This window comes from Acinonyx jubatus, chromosome C1 (genome assembly GCF_027475565.1).
Source record: "Acinonyx jubatus isolate Ajub_Pintada_27869175 chromosome C1, VMU_Ajub_asm_v1.0, whole genome shotgun sequence".
In the NCBI taxonomy this organism is placed as follows: domain Eukaryota; kingdom Metazoa; phylum Chordata; class Mammalia; order Carnivora; family Felidae; genus Acinonyx; species Acinonyx jubatus.
Genome location: NC_069381.1, coordinates 118,187,261 through 118,207,701, shown reverse-complemented (window position 1 = coordinate 118,207,701; position 20,441 = coordinate 118,187,261). Strand labels below are relative to the sequence as shown.

General features: G+C 44.7%; 1 protein-coding gene across 4 annotated transcripts in view; it reads right to left on the bottom strand.

Annotated features, from left to right (window-relative positions):
- CCDC93 (coiled-coil domain containing 93) overlaps positions 1-20,228 on the bottom strand; it is a 96,942-nt gene extending 76,714 nt beyond the window's left edge. For 2 of the 4 annotated variants that reach the window (XM_053214916.1, XM_053214919.1), the window contains exons 1-6: positions 20,018-20,226; positions 15,714-15,827; positions 13,902-13,996; positions 5,639-5,750; positions 1,177-1,275; positions 330-386 (exon numbers count right to left, since the gene is read on the bottom strand). In XM_053214916.1, coding sequence (XP_053070891.1) covers positions 330-386; positions 1,177-1,275; positions 5,639-5,750; positions 13,902-13,996; positions 15,714-15,827; positions 20,018-20,059 — 519 coding nt within the window. In that variant the 5' untranslated portion in view covers positions 20,060-20,226. Of the gene's footprint in view, positions 1-329; positions 387-1,176; positions 1,276-5,638; positions 5,751-13,901; positions 13,997-15,713; positions 15,828-20,017 lie in introns of all 4 variants that reach the window. The other 2 variants (XM_053214917.1, XM_053214918.1) reach the window with 2 other exon arrangements.
- Positions 20,229-20,441: the final 213 nt, after the last annotated feature.

Sequence of the window (20,441 nt, the reverse complement as noted above, 5' to 3'; positions counted from 1 at the left end):
CAGCTCATCATCTACTCTTTGGAGCTATTCAAAGTTTACACCTGCCACTGGCACAAGTAAGGAAAGGCTTTGGATCTGGAAAGTTTCTCCCGTAAAACTGGAAGTAAGGAGGACACAGGACGTGGTTGTGGCACTTTCTACCCATGAATGCTGGCATCCAGATATGGGCATGGGGGCAGGCAGGGCTTCCTTCACACTCACACCTGAGGTCCAATCCTAGGCAATCCCAGGAAGACCTTGGCAAGGGTTTTGGGATTTGAATCACAGAGCTATTGGGAGGCCATGAACCTGTCCTTCCCTCATAGAAGAATACAGGCAGGGGAACTTACTGAAAGGTCAACAACTGTCTTGATGGCCTTTTCTTTTCTTTTTACAAAGTCGTCATCCTGTAAGACAAAACACAGCAATTAAACAAATCCTGTGTGAAGACTGGAACTCAACTGGACTTTTCAGAACCCTGTCTTACAAACTGACTTCTCGTCACAGCTTTGCCTGCAGATGCCTCTATCGTCTAACAGACTGGAATATATTCTGCGTGGGAAGAAGCTAGGGCCTCTGCAGGTGGCTGTGAAACAGAGCCCCACAGCTGGTGACAGTGAGGGGGCCCACAGAGTGTGCTGGTGAAGAGAACCACTCTCACCCAAATCCTTACGAGCTCTGAAACCCTGGCAAGCTGCCTCGCCTCTAAGCCTCAGCTTCACCATGTGTAAACGGGGCCGCCTATGCCAGGGCGGCTGTGAAGACTAAAGAGGGGTAGGCATGCAAGGGGCTGGGAATTCATGCAGTAGACATTCAATAGTTACCAGTTATTACTACTGTGGTGGTGCTGGTGGCTGCTATTAAACTATTATGATAGGAACGCCCTTGGCAATGACCTAGGTGATCTCTCAAAAAGCTTTATATGGCTATAAAAAAATACTCATTCTTATAATTTAATAAACATTCTGAATCAAGTATCAAAGTTGAGAGAAAGAGACAAAACCACAGGGCTTTACACCCAGTGCCTGCTTAAAGAGGCAGTTCTTATGAAGCAGGAGGCCCCCTTTCAAAGCTGACCGGGTAGGGGCAGAGATGCCACATGGAGGGTTGGGGAGCCTGAGCTTCCCCTGCTCTTTCCCAGGGAGCCTCTGAGCAGGTGCACTGTTCTCAGTTGGACAAGAGAAGGAGAATACTGACCTCGGGGAGACTGTAGGTTTTTTGGAACTGGGAAATGGAGTAGGAGCGGATGTAGTCACCCATTTCTTCCTTTGTTTCTATAGCTCGCTTCACCAGCCACTGGGAAAGAGAGGTAGGACATGTGAGGACAGGGGTGAAACACCACTGCGGTCGAGGCCAACTCAGAGACGGCACGACTCATCAACCCGAATCACCACACCTGAACTGACTAGGTGACGAGAAACTACCCACGTACACATGCTGTCCCATGTGAAAAGCAGCCGGCCGGGTGTCTGAGAGGCTAAGAGCCAAGGGCATCTGGAGCAGAGTGGCCGTGTAGGAGCTCTAAAGCCTCACTTCGGATCCTCAGTTTCGCTCTGTGCAAAGTAGAGGTGAGAGTATCAGTTTCTTTCACCTCACAGAGCTACCGGGGGAGCAAAGGAAATCACAAGGACCAGGATACTTTGCGACTAAAGCACAGCAAAAATATAGTTATTCCCCACAACCCCCCGGTTCCAGTGGCAGATCTTAACATAACTCTCCCTGTGCTGCCTGTACCACAGACCAGGGAAAGGGAAGAGAGCCTCAGAGAACATCTAGTACAACCCCCTCTTTCATCGATGGAAAAATCCCTCAAATACTCGCATTTGAGTACAGGTTTGCCGAATACCCGGCCCTAGACTTCAGGTGAGTGAGGCAGTCACAGCATTTGCTCTCTTACACCACACATTATATGGCAATTGGCACTGGCCATGTTGTACTGAACCTGAAGTTCAGAGCCACTACAGAATTTGTCTGTTCTTGTTCCATAGGTAGCAAGCACAAAGCTGTCACAACTCACAGGCTTTTCCACATGGGAAGACCGGACAGAATGTAAAATACAAAAACAGCCTTTGCTTCTCTTCCCTGGCTCTTTATTCAGTCCCTATATGACTGAAGAACATTATGGAGGGAGGATGCCATCTGTCAGTCACCGTTCTCTTTCCAGAAAGAGCTACTACATCCCCAAAGCAGCTTGTGGACAGTAGTAGTATTTCTTCTGGAGCATAGCACACTTGGCAAGGTTTAGCTACTTAGGACAGCAGACGCATAGCATATGGGCTGGTGCTCCTGCAGGGATAGGCAGAATGCTTGCTCACAGAGGGCAGCCATCTCGAGGAAAGGACGTATTTAGGAAGTACTTGCCCAAGATAGGAGTGGCTGCAAATAACTCTGGGGGATATTCTTTTGTTGTTAGTATCTTCCATTTATTTCCATCACTCCAAACAACAGCCTCAGGCACTGACTAAAACCCAGAAGCAGGGGCAGAAGCTCACACAGCCTTCAGAGCTTCTCCAGACCCTCTCCCGCACCCCCACCCAGCACCATGGCCCAGGACAACTATGGAGGCTGACTCCTTGCTCAACTCAGTTTCTCTCTATTTCCCTTTGGATGGGAAGATCCAGTTTCTGGACTTTCAAAGTCGTCTCTTTCTCAGATGCTCCTCCATACATTAGATCTACACTGAGCTGTTAATTTGGCTGGATCCTAGCAAGTGTCATCAGATAAGGAAGGTAAGAGAGTCTTAGGATTCAGAGAATCGATCGCTGTAGTGGACTTCCTAGAGTGAAGGGCTGTGGAGGGAACCTCTTGGACAGCCAAGCTCTGCCCCAAGTCCCTAGCATTTGAGAAAAATACCTACCCTCACAGGATTCACATGTCTGGCCTGGGAGAAGAAGATGTGACCTAGAAGTACTGGGGCCTGAAGTCAGATCCCTTCTCTAGGCTGGCATTCAGCGCGTTACTACTAAACAGTGCAAACCTGGAGGTGAGCCTCAAGAATCACACAAGACAACTAACTTGATGACTGCTCTTTCACCGATCTCCGGCAAAACAGGCACAAACTACAAGCTGTGGTTACTTTTTCATAATACTTTCATGTATTTAAGGGACTGTCCATTCAAAGGACTGTCCTTTATTCCAAGACTGGGGGTTAAAACGTCTTTCTTTTAGGAAATGATAAAGCAAGATAGTTGTCACTTAAAAAAATGGCTTTTTTATTAAAGTATAAATGATATACAACATTATATTAGTTTCAGGTGTACAACATAGTGATTCAGCAATTCTGTACACTACTCAGTGCTCACCACAGTAAGTACAGCCGCCCTCTGTCAGCACGCAATGTTATTACAATGGTATCGACTGTATTCCCACTGCTGTACTTTTCATGTCCATGACTATTTTATAACTGGAAGTCTTTACCTCTTTATCCCCTTCACTTATTCTGCCCATCCCCCACCCACTTCCCCTTTGGCAACCACCGGTTTGTTCCCTGTATTTAAGAGTCTGTTTGGTTTGACAGTTGTTACTTTGAAAGACGTTCTTGCTCGACAAATTACAGGTGACAACCATAGGCCAACCTCCATGTGTGCTTTAATTAAGAAATCTGGTAACCACTAACCTAGGTTCTCACATCCAGAGAGGAAGCCTTTCAGCATTCCACGTACAACAGGGAACATTCAGATGCTCAAAATGCCTAAGCTAGAGAAAGAAGATCACTTCCCTTTCATTGCCTTTTCCTCTCTGGATCAGATTTGTTGCTCTCAGAGTTCTAGCATAGGGCTGAGTAAGGCCTAATCACTAGAGATTTCGGCTTTGGGGGGAAAGGCAACAACTTCACATTATGGTGGTAGTGGAAGTTTCAGTAATACCCAACACAGGGTCGCTAGCTCCTGTTTTCACAAAAGGAATCAGGTATCATCCTCCTGCGTCAGAAAGTCTAATGAGCCTACAGATCAAATTCTGAGTTAAAGTTTTAACTTCCAATTCACAAATTTCATGGTATTTGATTGAAAGTCTAGTTTGGGGGAAGTCCCCAATAACAGTAACAAAAATAGAAACAACTATATGATACTTACAAAGCACTTACTAAGATGTGCTGGTCCTTCAGCTAAGTGCTTTATACATACTAAAGTACTTAATTCTCATCCTATCAGGTAAGTACTATTATTGCTTCTATTTAACAGATGAGAAGTTAAGTCATTTGCCCAAGGTCACACAGCTAAGTGGCAGAGGCAAGATTTGAACCCAGGAAGTCACTGGAGACCATGCTCTCAACGCCTGTACTATTATAATCTTTTTTTTAGTTTTTTAATGTTCATTTACTTATGAGAGAGACAGAACACAAGCGGGGAAGGGGCAGAGAGAGAGGGAGACAGAATCCAAAGCAGGCTGCAGGCTCCAGGTTCTGAGCTGTCAGCACAGAGCCCGATGCAGGGCTCGAACCCACCAACTGTGAGATCACTGACCTGAGCTGATATCAGATGCTTAGCTGACTGAGTCACCCAGGTGCCCCCATACTGTTATAATCTTAACACAGGCTTAGAAGACTTCTGAATCAAGGACCGCATGAATGGCAGAATGGGAAAGCACAAGGTTTAGTGACAAGGAGTTTAGACTGGAATCCTGCTTGACAGCTCACCAGTTCTCTGCCCTTAGGTAATCAGTTACTTGCTCTGAGTCTTACTTTCCTCAGACATAAGACTGGGATTATTGATGCTTCCAACAACTCTATCAGGATCATTTGCAAAGCGCTGTTCACACAGCAGGCCCTTTCCTTTGCTCCTCCTCTTCTCGAAGTGCCTGAAGGGGAGGGTGAGACACAAGACTGCAAGAATATAGGTGGCTGTACAGCATATGCCACTTACTCACAGAAGCTTGGGAAATAGCCACGGCGGAAATTAGCCTCCCATTAGACATCTAGTCATCAAATAAAGACTAATTACCTACACAGTCCCAGACATTCCACCAGGTGCTGAAAACACAACAGTGAGCAGGACGGCCATGGCACCTGCCCCCAAGAAGCTTAGTCTGACAGGAGGGACAGAAATAACCAGACAGATATACATGGTTACAAACAATAGTAAGGAAGGATTCCTACAAAGGAAAGGAATATGGCTGGTATGAATGGATATAGCAAAGGAACCTGTTCTAGATTAGGGGCTCATGGGAAGCTTTCTTGAGGAGGTTGGGTGGAACTGAGATCAGAAAGATGAATATGAATTAAGCAGGTAGGGAGAGAACGGTAAGAGCTTTCCAGCTTGAGGGAAAGGCCTTGTGACAGGAGGAAGCATAAGATGGATGAGGAAATCTGAAAGTCAGAGGAGCTAGAACAGAAAGAATAAAGAAAAGCAAGGAATAAAGTTAGGCTGGATAAGTGGGACAGGACCAGAACATGGAGGGCTCTGGAGTTCTACCTTTACCAAAAGGGCAATGAAAAGCAATTAATGGGAACATTCAAAGGTCACAACAGGTGACAGTGTGAACCTAGGGAAGAACACTGGCGAACTTCTGAGGATGACGTCAGGAAGTCCCATCATGTCTTGCTCCACCAACTCCACGCCACACCCGTTAAATCCAGGATCTAGGCCAGATGGCCCAAGAGCCAGACCCGTTATAGGAATTCTGGTGTTCAGAGGACAAGAAACCACACAGAGGCTCTCACCTGAACAACAGGAAATATGTGAATAAAATCCATGCCCTGGATCTGGTGGGGCTCCAGCTGGTGTGGACACTTCATCCTTGGCAGGACTGAGACGATTTTTTCTGATAGTGCTCTGTTTGGAAAAAACAACAGCAAAGAGTGAGAACACACTAAGTGGCTCTTAAGACATCTCTCAAGTCTGGGCAGTATTCCAGAAGAATCTGGGGCTTCTCAACGCCAGACCGTGACCAAGCTTCTCCCGACTGACTGCAAAATGAGAAAAATAGGCACAATTCAGATGTGTCTGTGTGCACGCGCCTAAGGCCACAAAACGGCTTTCTTTCTTTATTCTACGGTTTTGTTCTTCCCACGTTTTTTATATTAAAACATATCGTTTACTTACGACATTATGGTGATGTTTGAGGTAATAATTATTATTTTTTAACATACTTACATTGTAAAATACAAAGTTATCAGTGCCCCAAGTTCTTTTACATTTCATTTTACTGACCTACTTTTTCCAAAAATCTGGGAACCACTAGGTTACACATTAAAAAAATTGTTCTCTCTCTCCTTCTCCCCCGTGCGCATGCTTGTTCTCTCTCTCTCTCTCTCTCTCTCTCAAAAAAAAAAAAAAATTGTTCTAAATATCATTCAGGAAACAAATAATTACCAGACCCTGTGCTGGGTGCCTACAATAGTAAGACAAAACATGGGGCCTGACACTAAAACAAAAAATTTAGAGTTCTCCACTCTGGTATAAAAGTATTTTTAAAATAAAAAATAGCCTTTAATTATTATTTTTTTTTTTTACTACTTTCAAATTAATCCTAAATTTGGGGGAACCACGTCCTTGTTCTTTTTTTCCAGAGAGGAGAACGCTTCTGCTTCTCATCAAGAGCATTCTGAACGCTCTCCAACACCTTGCTTCAGTCCTGTGAAATGTCCGGGAATAAGGGGAAGAATGGGGCTTCCCGAGGCCTGAGAGCATTCTTGTAGCCCAGTCAGGAGGCAAGCATCCTCCGCTTGCTGCGAGTTTCCACAGCTCCTGCCCAGGCCTGGGTGGGACAGTTTTAAGGCAGGCACGACAGCAGGGTCTGTGTACAAGTCTACCCCACCACAGACGTAAGCCTCCTTCTCTACTTGGCTGGTATTTGATCTCCAACTGTCTGCTTCCTGTTTCTTACACTTCAATTGGATTTGGTTCAAGAGGGGAGAGCAGAGGTTACCAAGTGGGTCTACCTTGAGAAAAGTCACCAGGCATGACCTTGTGGGGCCATATGGAGAAATGGGGGCTTCTGGCTCAGCTTACGTGGATAGGCTAGGTTATAGTCCTATTCTAAAACCCTTAAAAAAGTCTTGGCCCCTTACAGCAGCTACTGTGGCCTTGTCTGCAAGTGAGAACTATTTTCTGATAGATGAAAGCCCTAGTGAACAAGGTCCCCAGTTCTTACTAGACACTTCAAATTCAGCAAGTGGGTCTACTCACGGTGTTCCTTGTTCAAAGAAATCTTGTATGCTTTTATCTCTCTGCAGTCCCATAATCCTTCCCAAGAGACAGACACCCTTAAGACTGACATCTAACAAAGGCCTGGGTCAGAGCAATTATTGTCTTACCTACGTTGCCCTTAGTAGGTTTTATCCTCTTGGTCTTGGTAGGAACTAAGTGAAATCCAGGGAGAAAAGCTAAATGGCTTCCCAGGGAGTGGTCCCTGGAGAACACACTACAAAACTTTGTTCATTCCCAGGAAGAAGCTTTACAAGGTGGCACCAATGTTAGAACTACTGAGGAAATATGGATCATAATATCAATGTCAAGTCTGATAGGTCAATCATAATATCAATGTCAAGTCTGATAGGTTTAAGAGACAAAAATATGGAGAGGAGAAGACTGATACCCTACTGCACACATTTACAAAAGGAGGGAACATCTACCTCCCAGGAGGGAAGCCTCTGGGAGAACATTTTCACCCCTAACAGAGTGGGCACGTGTGTGACTCATCCAAAAGGTCTGAGACATGGAAGGAAAATGTCACATGCCTCTCAGTCACTACTGCAGTCCCTCCTTTCTGAGCAGCCTGTCTTCAGGATACACGTGTCTTTTTTGTCACAAGGTATGTGGCTGTCCCACTGGGGAACCCTATGGTTGTCCAGTTGTTTCTGGGGCTCAAATGGGATAGTTTGGTAGGCAAGTATTAATGAACCCATTTGGTAGCATATCTAAGGCTCTCTCTATAATACAGTTTATCTTTTATTTTAATCTCCATCAGACTCTCATGCCTTTCTTCATTTGCTTGAAACTTGTGAGGGGAAGAGACTGGTGCTTAATTGACACTGCTCCCTAAACTCCAAGCTTAGCAAATACAGATGATCCTCACTTGGCATCCTCATTTAGGGCAAGTCTTAACTGTTGATATCCATGGGGCCTTTCTTCTCAGTCACATTCTGGTTCAGCGGGAGGAAAGCTCCCCCTAGTGGCTACAGATCTGAGTCTGCATAGGGTTACTGGTCCGTAACAACCAGTCAGTAGCTTGAAAACAAGAGGCTGAGACCCCCAGTACCATCTAGCTCAAACTTCTACCTTCAGACCAAGTTGTGTCTGGCCACTGCTCAGAGACTGCCTCCTTTCCCAGTTCATAAAGGCCCTGAGGGAAGGATGCTGTGGGTCATCTCAGGGTTTACAAGCCTCTTAACCCTCCTCCCAGAAATCACTGCCAAGACTGAGGTCTCACTCAACAGCATATGGAAGCAACTGGAGGCAGAACCACTGCTGGGCCAAGGGAGGGATGTGCGGGACATACAGGCAGCCTGGAGTAGGGGACAAAAATCAGGAGGACTTCTTGAAACCCACCAGCCCCTCTCTCTTTTTCCCTGGAGGTCAGGGTAGACCCTCTGACTTTCTGAAAATCTGGGTAAGTGACCACTGCAGAGGTCCCCCGTGAGGTTTCTTAGTCTAAGATTTTAACAATGCCCACTTGCCACTACAGGTGATTGGTTTGATTTCTGCAGTTTTTAAGAGTGTTCAGTACATGGTTTCCTCCTCCACTGCCAACAGTTTGAAAGAGAGTGAATTAACCAGGGTCTAAACTCCAGCTCCATCACCTGCTCTGGGACTTTTGGCAAGTCATTTGGTCCCTCTTGTCCAACACTCCCATCATACACGAGGAATAATGCCTGTCCTACTTACTCAAACTTGTTGCGATGTTTAGGTAGTCATAGGCAAGTACAAGTGCTCTGCACACAGGCGCCTCCTACTCGTGTGTTGTTGAACTCAATTATAAGCCTGAAATCTCATTTATGGACCTCTGAGCATAGGAATCTGCAGTCATGGGGCTTTACAACAGGCTAGGAGGGTAGAAGGAGGATGTAGACAGAGGGTAGGAGCTCATGAAACCCTCAAGAAAAAGGGATCAACAAGAAGAAAAAGGCCCCAACTGGGCATGTACAGAAAACAGCCTGAAAGATAATCATGCCCTCCTCAGACAGTGCTACCTGGCCACCCACCACACAGTTTCAGCTGGGACATACTGAAACACTGCAAACATAAGCCAGTTTTAGTCTAAATTGCACCTAACCAAGAAACTCTGTGGAGAGGAACCTCAAACACAGAACACATTCCAAAACCAAACAGAAAAGATGTTTGAGTAATTCGGTGCCCTGTGGCTATGGCATTTCCCTTACAGGTAAGAGAGACCCCACCCTCTGAAGCATTGCTAAGAGTCTGCTGAGTCTTCAGTCATGCAAACCCCCGGCCCCGGTTTCACCTACAATTACAGTTCATGGCTCTGCACTTAAAAAGCTACACATCAAGTGTTTACCAGAGAACATAATACTGTACATCCTCAGCCCCTTATCCAAACCCTTTGGGGCCATAGGTGTTTCAGAATTCAGAACTTTTTAAATGTTTGCACTTTAGTGGACATAAGAGGCATATACTACATATTATGTAGAGCCCAAGTGAAATCTAGAGGAAACTGTACACTTGAAGAAATTATTATTTCTGCAGCAAAACTTATGAAAATTCCTGTAAGTGGGATCAATAAAGACTAAAAATAGTCTTAAGTAGGTTCAGGTCATGTTTTGTTTCCAAATGAGTTTTGTATCCACACTTAGAAAGAACAGACCTGTTTTCAGTGGTTTTTTGTAGATTCGAGAAACATGGACAAGGGATTAAGAATCCATATAAAACCCACCATGCTCCAATATCTCCTAAGAGTACTGCCAGTGACAGGAAAGTATCATAATTCCCAAGGACACCAAGGTGAAAAGGGGCTAAGAACCACTGTAAAACTCTAAGGGAATTTGCAAAGAAGGGATACACAGAATCTAGGAGATGGTAAAAGTGGTGTAGAAAGAATGCAGTTGAAATCGAAAGAATGCAAAAGACATCCCAGCATAGCAGGGGTGCCACAGGCGTAAAAAGCAATCACTCAAACTGGAACAGAAAGAGGCCTCAATCAAGAGTGTCCTCGAGAAGATAGTAAATTTATGTTAGTAAACAGCTAAAGAATCTGGGTGATCGTAGCTACAGGTAAAGCTATGTGCTTCTTGGTCAAAAAGGAAAAAAAAAGGCAATCAGAAACTCAAGAAAAGTAAGCTGTATACAGACAAGGCAAATTACAAAGTGCCTGATGTTCAGTGACTTTTCATAGAGACCACTCCACTGGCTCAGGCCAAACACCTCAGAATCATTCTTGAGTCCCCTCTTTCTCACACCCAAATCCAATCTGTCATGACATCCGGTTGGTTCTACCTCCAAAAATAGAGGAAGGATCCCACCAACTGCTAGCCACCCGTCATGGCCACCATCCTTCTGTGAGCATGGCTACAGTGTGCTAAAGAATCTCCCTGCTGCCAACTTCACCCCTTTGATCAGTAATCAGAGAGTTCCTTCTAAAACCGATTATGAACAGAACAGATTATGTTCCTCATCTGCTCAAAACCCTTCAAGAATTTCTATCTCAGTCAGAGTAAACTCAAAGTCTTTATTCTGACCTACAAAGCTCTACTCAATCTGGCCCCCCTAACTTGTCTCCACCTCTGCTATTGCCCCTCTCCCCCACCTCACTGCACTCCCGGCAGGCTTCTGTTTGGAGCCTTCACGCTCGCGGTCCCCTTGGCTTGGAACCCTCTTCTCTCAAGTCTTAGCTCCCATATTCCCTTCTCAATGAGGCCACACTGACTTAAAGTTACAACTGCCTCCAAACCATGTCCCTCTTCATATACCTTTTCAGCTTTCATTTTTTTCAGAGTGCATATTACTTCCATAAATAACTCAATTTTTTATTAAATTAGTTGTTTATTGTCTATCTTCCCCCAAAAGACTCTAAGCTCTGTGAGGGAACGATATTTTTCATGAATATATCCAAAGTACCCAGAACAATGCCTGACCCATAATATGGACTCAATAAATATTTGGTGAGTCAATGAATAAATGAAGTTATTCCATTTGACTGTAATATTTTTAATATTTCCCATCAAACGGCACCATTATGGTCGAGGAGATCACATTTTCTTTTCTTTGACACCATCACAACTCTTAGTTCTTATTGTAAACACTCTTTATAGATTTACTTTTACAATTTACCTGTAGATAAAGCATGGACAATTTAATTGCTATTATTATTGAACAGATTGTAAATATTATGCCCTGAACATTGTAAAAGTGATGATATGATGGTAGGTGGAGGCTGAAAGGAAGAAGGAAAAACAGATACCAAAACATTTACCCTAAGTAGCTAGGAACCAGGAGAAACTATCTTATATTAATGAGTCAAAAAATAGAAGCTTATGTAGATTACAGCTATACAAGTGATCACAGGACAACAGATAATAATTATAAGACTGGATAATGGGAGACAAAGGGGATGTGGTGAGTAGTATAGTGAGCTAAATTCCTCCTCTTATTAGACTTGAATGAAACATACATAGTTGGAGATGCACAAGTGACCTCTCTGAAAAATCTAAAACCTAAATAGGCAAAGATGATCCTTTCCAGGGAATAAAACCAGGGTATACAATGGGAACAGGGAGAGACATCAGCTGTATATTTTGTGCTCTTTGGCAATATCTGAATTTTTTTTTTTTTAATTTTAATTTTTTACTTCATGGATGTAGCACCTATATAAGAAAAACAAACAAATAAAGACGCAGGAATAAAATTCTACCCCTGGAGTTAGCCTGACCAGCAGAGAGCAGAGCCACATGCCTAGACTCTACCACACTGTCCCCAGTGAAGGACTTTTCCCGATAGGTCACTGGATGCGATGTCACAGTCCCAGAATGACAGATGCTGGAAATGTAGAGCTCCTCTATTCATGGCTGAGCACTGATGAGCACAGTGTCACAGAGAACAATACGTCCTCTTTAATGAGGAGCCAAAAGATGTCCTTTGGTCTTATTATTAAGAATTTCGGTGATTCTGTGGGACCGATTTTTCTTCTGTGTGGAAACAGAATTGGGTAATTCATCATGTTTTTCTCTTTTTTGTTGGCTGCCAGAAAGCTTAGAGCCAAATCTGTGGCCCACCCTTAGAAAAACAAGGCATTTTGTGGCCTATGACAAATGTTGTAGCCTTATCCCCAAGTCCCATTTCTTTTTCCTTTTGCTTCGCTTCCCCTTTTCTCTATCACTGCTTCATATGCATATTTGTAAACTAGCTTTAATCCATTTGGAATAGTTTTTTCCTGGAGGAGGATAAGGCTTCAGAAAAATGATGAAATAAGTCACAAATACACACAGATCTGAAATCACAAATCCCTCTCCTGACAAATAAGGGAACTGTGACTTGCCCAAGGTCACACAGCTGCCCATTGGCAGGGCTGGGCAGAAGTGGGGATCCCAAGTGGTCTAATGAAATCACCAAGCTCCTAGTGAGCTATGGAAGACTGGGTGGGACGCTCAGGTGAAATCTCTAGCAAGGAGTCCATGCTTCCTCCTCTCGATGGCAGGCATGATCACAGAGGCAATGGGGAAGGGCGGGGGGGAGGGGGGAAGATTCTCTTCCTCACTCTATTCAATATTCAACTTCAATTTAATACATTTGTCCCAGCTGCCCCTGGAAAGAGATAAACTAAGAAGTAACTGGAAACTGTTAGAGAGTATTAGAAAAAGTATTAGAGTTGCTGAACATCAGTAATCATCAGAGAAATGCAAATCGAAAGAAGGGCTATCATCAAAAAGATAAGAGATAACTAATATTGGCAAAGCTATGGAGAAAAGGGAATCTCGTGCACTGCTGGTGAGATTGTAAATTGGTACAGCCACTATGGAAAACAGTATGGAGGTTCCTCAAAAAATTAAAAATTAAAAAAATTTAAATCAGAACTACCGTATGATCCAGCAATTTCATTTCTGGGTATTAATCAGAAGGAAATTAAATCAGTATCTCAAAGAGGGTATCTGAACCCCCATCTTCACTGCAGCATTACTCACAATAACCAAGATATGGAAATAATCTAAGTGTCCATCCTTGGATAAATAAGATGTGGTGTACATGTAAACACACACACACACCCAGGAATATTATTCAGGCATAAAAGAAAAGAGGAAATCCTATAATTTGCAGCACCATGGATGGACCTTGAAGATAAGATTTATGCTAAGTGAAATAAATCAGAGAAAAACAAATGCTGTGTTATTTCACTTGTAAGCGGAGTCCAAAACAACTGAATTCAGAGAACAGATTGGTGGTTGCCGGAGGTGAAGGTGGGGGGTGAGGGAAATGGGTGAAGAGGAACAAAAAAGTAGAAAAGGTACTTGCAGTTATAAGATAGTTAGGTCCTGGGGATATAATGAAGAACACAGTGACTACAGTTAGCAATGCTGTAGCATATATTTGACAGTTGCTAAGAGAGTAGGTGATAAAAGTTCGTATCACAAGAAAAAAAATTGTAACTGTGTGGTGATGGATGTTAACTAAACTTACTGTGATGAACATTTTGCCATGTATATATACACATACATACATCAAATCATTTTGTTGTACACCTTGAAACAATAGTGTTACATGAAAATTATATCTCAATGAAACTAGGAACAAAAAAGAGAGAGATAATGTTAGAAACAGCCTGAGCATTAAATGACTTATATGCTAGCTGTGTGACTGTGGCTTCTAACAACCTCAGTTTTATAATCTATAAAACTATGATAATATCTGTTGTAATGAAAACTAAAATAAAATATGTAAAGTGTCTTAGCACAACTTTTGGCACATAGCAGACACTCAAAAGTTAGCTCCCTTCTCCCCCTTTAGCCTCTTCCATGGCAAACCCTGGTAACTTACATTTTTTGACCTATTGTAGAGTTTTCCTGAAAGAGCAAATCAACGTCTATGTCAAAGTTGCAAGTGGTGATGCACCAAGTCATTCCTCCTACTACCTGCAAGACACAAAGAAAATACCTGTTTTCTCTTCCTGGTTTGGGGAGAGGGGAAGTGGAAGGTAGGAAAAAATATAAGTAGTTTTTATACAATCAGTGACCCTACAAAAATTATTTATCTTTAGAGAGAGAGTATATGTGCCCTTCTGACTTCATCCACTACAATTCATCTAAAATAGCACCACTCGATAAAACTTTCTGCAGTGATGGAAAATGTGTCTGTACTGTCCAATACAGTAGCTACCAGCCACATGTGGCTACTGAGCACTTGAAACGTGGCTAGTGTGACTGAGAAGCTGACTTATATTACGAAATGGACGTATCATTCATAGGGCCTCTTTATACTGAGGGAGACGGACATTAATTCTCAGCCAAGAGAAGTCTTACTCGAGTTTCAGGTAAGTGCCAGATTCCAGAGGAATTATGTGTTTTACAGACCAGACAGGTGAGTAGCAAGGCTGAAATTTGTGGTTCATTACTTAATTTCCATATATATATTTTTCACATATCTAAAGGAGAGGAGAATCTCTGGTCTACTTCTCTCATAGGATTTCTCAGAGATGCAAATGAGACTAAGCCTAAAAAAACACTTTGAAACAAAACAAAATCCTTTTCAGACATGCCTTGATGTTAGAAAAAACAATAGTGACTCTCATCTCTGGCTGTATTTTAGACACATGTAAGATGCCTATTAAATACAGATTCCAGGGGTGCCTGGGTGGCTCAGTTGGTTAAGTGTCTGACTTCAGCTCAGGTAATGATCTCGCGGTTTGTGAGTTCAAGCCCTGCATTGGGCTCTGTGCTAACATCAGGGCTTGGAGCCTGCTTCAGATTCTGTCTCCCTTTCTCTCTGCTCCTCCACTGCTCATGCTCTGTCTCTCTCTCTCTCCTTCAAAAATAAATAAAAACATTTAAAAAAATACAGATTCCAAGCCCCAGATCAGATCTAAGCAAAATATCAAAGGGTGAGGCCTCAACGTCTGTATTATGAAACAGTCCACAGTGATTGTTATGTAGAGCCGGGCCTGTGGCCCACTGAAGCACTCAACACTTTCTTCCATCAGGAAACTGTCCTGTCCTGCTCTGGCTGATCTGCAAGCTTCATTTCTGTGCACAGTTGGTTGCTGCCTTTGCTGCAACATGCCACTTATTCTATGTATGTTGCTTTACTTGTCTCCCTTTCCTATTCTATAGAAGCTGGGCTCTCTGAGTACAGGGCCTTGGTCTTATCTCTGTGCCCTCAACACTCATTACTAGGCCTTGTGCATAATAATTCTTCTAGGTTCTGCTGAATTAACACACTTCATCCCACAGTGACTTCTCCCTCCTCCAAACTCAGAATTGACCATCTTTAGAAAAGCTGGCAATTGTCTGTGAGCACACTGACCTAGGACAGCTCCTTACTAGCTCAGATTATTTTATCTTATGTAAGCTTTATCTCTTCACTCAAACTGTAAGTTCTTTAAAAGGAGGAACTATTTCTGATGCCTCTTTGCACTTCCCAAAGGTCTGTACACAGAAAAGGAATTCAAGGCATACCTACTGATACATTTGTGTTTTCTTTTAATAGGAAATTGGAACACTTCCATTAATGAACCTGAATGAGAAAGAAGCACTGGAGAAAGTAAAAACACAATCTCTTCCTCTTTTCCCTGTGCTGGTAAACCATGCCATCCCAACAAAAATCAGCCTAAGGGTCAGGAAGCTTTCCTCTTACCTTGTCAAAAGGTGACAAGCCTTTAATTCTTGCCCTGAAATACCCAGCTGCAACCAAGAGCTCCAGAATTTCAGTTAGCTTGACATTTTGTTCTTCATCTTCTCTTGTTTCTACCTAAAACAAAAGGTAAAAGACAGGTTCGTAAAAGCTACCTTAGGATAAAGGAACACCAGGCATATCCCCCGATGCCACAATTTAATTGCCAAGGTGCAAGTGACATTGCCTGTATCACTGTGTTCATGCAGAAGCATGGCTGCATGAGTCACAAAGAACAGAGTCCTTGGGCCTCAGTGAGCTGTGTTGACCGTCACAGGTGGGGGGAGAAGACACACACAGGCAGTACAGATTATTCATCGGATGGGGAAGGAATCCAGGGAAAGGAAGATGATAGCACGGTACCTCCCGGTTCAGTAACACAAGGTTTACTTCACAGGCTCCCAAGTAAATTATAAACTCCTTACAGACAAAACAAGGTTTTGTTTTGTTTGTTTGTTTGTTTGTTTTAACTTTTTGTGCATCTTGGTCCCAGAAGCAACTGACAAATGGGGCTAGAACCAAGAAGGGAGTTTAAACACGTTATCTCTCTCTTCAATCGTCTTTTTGATCTCTAAGGTAAATTAAGAAAAGCTTTCAACTTGGATACATGAAAGGATGCTGACTACTGCATAACGGGATTGCCTTAAAAATAATAAATTCACCAATATATTTAAAGAGGGAACTGATTTAAATTTTTTAAATTATAGCCTACTTTCACTCCTAGGTGTTGATCCATAACTAAAAAGCATCTAAATATTCTAGTAGTACTGCCTCCATCTACTTCTATGAACCGTACCTTCCCTCTCTTCCATGACTGCGGAACATAAAAAACCACTTCTGTACATAAAACATGAGCAACATATAGCTGGTTCAAATTCTGGCACCCACCTCTGACTCCTCCCTCACCCAACAATGTCTGTGTAACCTTCCTTTACCCTGCGTGTCATAGCCATCCTCCCCTCCCTTTTATTTACACTTCATGCCAGGACTACTGCAGCTGCCTCAACTGTCTCAATCTTTCTGCTCTTAATCTGTTTTCCTCACTCCTTCCTAAATCACAGCTGTCACATCACCCCTTCTTAGCTCATCCCCCAGCCCTTATCATTAATGCATCACACACTGTCTGTAAGATAAACTCCAAAGTTCCTGGTTGGCTATTCAGATCTTTGGCTGCAACCTATCGTTTTAGCTTCATCCTTTACCTCCCTCCAAAACAATCCAGTCATGGCTCTGGCCAAGCTCAAGCATGGCTCATTCCCATTTCTTCACTGTTCCACCCCTTTCCTTCTCCTGATACTCTCTAACCACCCAGAAACCATCTTCAAATTCCAGCTCTTATTCGACGCCAACCCTGACAAATGCAGCCTGAAATGGTCACTCCTCTGCATTTCTATTTCATTTATAGTTCATGCCACTCATACAATTAAGTATCAACCTCTTCTGAGTAAAACGTCTGGTGTTAATGTACAAGCCTGTCTTTCGAAATGGGCTATTAGCTGGATTAGGAGAGGACCCATATATTATTCAGTCATGTTCACACCTCTTCTGAAGTAGCATTAGGCTCAAAGGACAATTAAATATGGAATGACGTGCTCGATCATTACACAAAGTGCATGACCTATGCCAGCCACGGATTAACGAAATGTTTTCATAGTCATGACACCGATAATGGAAATTCAAGTTTATTTTGAAGTACAAATTGCCAGGAGAGAGAGCTCACATATTAACATATAGTTGAACAAAGAATTATTAAAGTGATTGACAATCTCTTGCAATATGGGGTGTGACAGTGACAGCCTCGTGCCACTGCTCATTTTACTTCTTAATCTCAAACCACCCTGGCCCAGCCTATTCAAGCGTTACCCTAATTCTTAGTGGACACGCAAAAATAAAGTAATATTAATTATTCACTCAGTCTCTTCCTTTGCAAAACATCTGGGATAGTTAAGCAACATCTATAAATAGGGAGACTCCAAGAAAAGAGAAGAGCAATATGGTTTACAAAGATGGAGTAGAAAAGAAAAATGGGATGACAGAAGTATTTTCTTATAGCTTCTAGGATGTAAAACAGGAACCCTTCATTTGTTCAATCTTCACTTATCATGAAAACACTTCCAAGAAGAGGACAATTCATCCCAGGAGGATCATTCCTTCCTCAACTTGTACCTAACGAGAATCTGCTGGCCAACCCCATCGCAGATGCATGGCCCATGCCTTTTATCTACTCACCCCCAGAATGGAGAAGTATATACATTTTTGCGAAATAACCTATGCAATAATTTCTGGCACAAGACCCTGAATGGAGAATGTTAATTAAGACTCCCCATTCAATTCACAGATCAACACTGAAACAATATGGAAAAGGGCCACTGACTAACCCACAGCGACTCAAAGAATACCCTCTTTTGAGGGTGTAAAAAGCCATTAGATTGGTTGGTACACTCACCATTAAAAAACTAAAATTCTGATAAAGATGAATGACTGTGAGCTCTTAAACCAGGCACACTAAATTTTCAATTGCCCTGTACTATAGTTCATGTAAGGTGGAAGGCAAGCCCAAGTCTAGCTATCTTCCCATCCTTCACAAACCTACAGTAAAAGGTTTAGAAAATTGAATTTAAGGAATTAACTGGATTAGTGACAGTTTAATGACACAGACTATCCATATTCATATGGACTGGTCTTTGAACTAAATGATAATAATTTGATTATATTTACCCTGCATGCCTCCTAATTGCCAAGAGCTGTCTTAGGCTCCCGGAAAACTGACAAGTCAGACCCAGCCTCTTGGCAGTCAGAGAAGGGTTAAACAAAGGACACAGAGGACTAGGTTGCTTTTTATTTTAGAAAGACCCCCATTTGTAGTACTGCAGGACACTGAAACGGAGGGATTCAAGGTAGAACCTGAGAAACCAGAAAGGAGTCTACAGCAAAAGACCAGGCAAAAACTTGATGAGAGCCTAGAATAAAGAAGTAACAAAAAAGAAACATCAAATATCACAAGACAGTTCTCATCTTGGCAATCCCCTCCCCCTTCCATCAATGTAATTTGCACGTAAGGTTTTACCTAATACAGTTCTGACAACATGACATTTCTTAGGTTTTCCTAAGATTACAACAAAATGGACTTATCCACTGGGAGCACACACTGCCAGGTAAGTCTGTCCTTCCAGCACTATATTATATCCCCAGCTTTTACCCATGGAACAGCGATCCCTCAATTAGTGGGTACCGTACATATGAGATGAAAGAACTGAGGATTGGCAGGGAGTAGGGTGGGTGGGGGGACACGCAGAGAAGCAAGATTGGCCACAGGCAGCTGTGATGTCCTCCTGTCAAGTGCCTGCTTCAGAACCTTAGGAGGGGGACAGAGGTTCAGTGTGGATTTCATTTCTTGAGTCTCGTAAACTAGACTAGCTTTGGAGGAAATCAGCTGGAAGAGAAGACACTGGCAAACCGCCTCGCTAAATGACACTTGCAGCCTAAAGGAAATGCACGTTCCTTTTATTCGCAGACAACGTGGAAATCCGGAAACCACTGACTGCCCTGTCCCTCAGGAGCGACTGAGTATTTAATAACAAACACCACTGTAAGGAAAGGTGCCCGCTATGCTCTGGAGAAGCAGTCACGCTTCCGCCAGGCGCTCGGCCCGGCCCCACGGCCCCACTGGACAGCGCGTCGCCTCCCGCACACCGCCCAGCGCGCGCACTGCTTCCAAACTTCTGTTGCCCGGGTCTGGCGCGGGGTGGGTAGGGCGGCATTCCCTGCACACACCAAGGCGGGTGAGGCAGGCCGTGGGGACCCCGCGGGCCCCGTGAGGCGGCGGCAGGCGCCACAAGGTCACCGCCCTTTGCACAACCCGAGCCCGGACGGTCCCAGCGCGCGTCTCGTGACTCCAGGGCGCAGCAGCCCCGGGCCTCGAGGCGAGCCCTGCAGCGCCAGGGGTCGGGGCACACCGCCCGGGAGAGAGGGAGAGGCGGGACCCCGAGCCCCACGGCGCCTGGGGCTGCGTGGAGCTAGGTACTGGGCTGGGAAAGACCGCCTCCGTCCCGGGGGACCCAGGAGCGGCTGAAGTTTGTCCCCGCCTCTGCCCAGGCTGGGGGACCTGCTCGGCCCCCCGGCGCACAGGGCCAGCGCTCCCCGCCGGGGACACACCTGAGGAAGGGGGCGGGGCGCCCCAAACACTGCCCGGGCCCACTCAGCCGGCCGCTCGGTGGGCTCGGCCCTCTCCCACGAACCCGGACTGTCAGGGAGAGGGGGGTCCTTACCTCCGGGAGACCCTGGCCCTCCGGCCCCTTCGGCAACCCCATGGTCCTGTGACAGACGTGCGGCGGCAGCAGAGCCCGCAGAGCGTCCGGAGGAAGCTGTCCCCGACCGCCAAGCTGCTACCGGGGTGGAGGCAAAGCGGGAACTTCCTCTGCCGCCGCCACCGCCGCTGCCGCCGCCGCCGCCGGCCGGGAGCGCGGCGGCCCCGCGGAGCATGCGCACTGGGACGCGAGCACATCGCGACTGCGCCTGCGTGAGGGCCACCCCTGGCAAGGCCGAACCGCGGGGCGGAGGGGGCGGAGGGGGCGGAGGGGGCGGGGGGGGCGGGGGGGGGGCGGCGGCGCTGGAGCTGCTGTCCTGCCGGGCTTCGGGACCGGTGTTCCGCAGGTGCTTCGCGCCGGGCTCCGCAGTTTTCTCCGAGGTGCA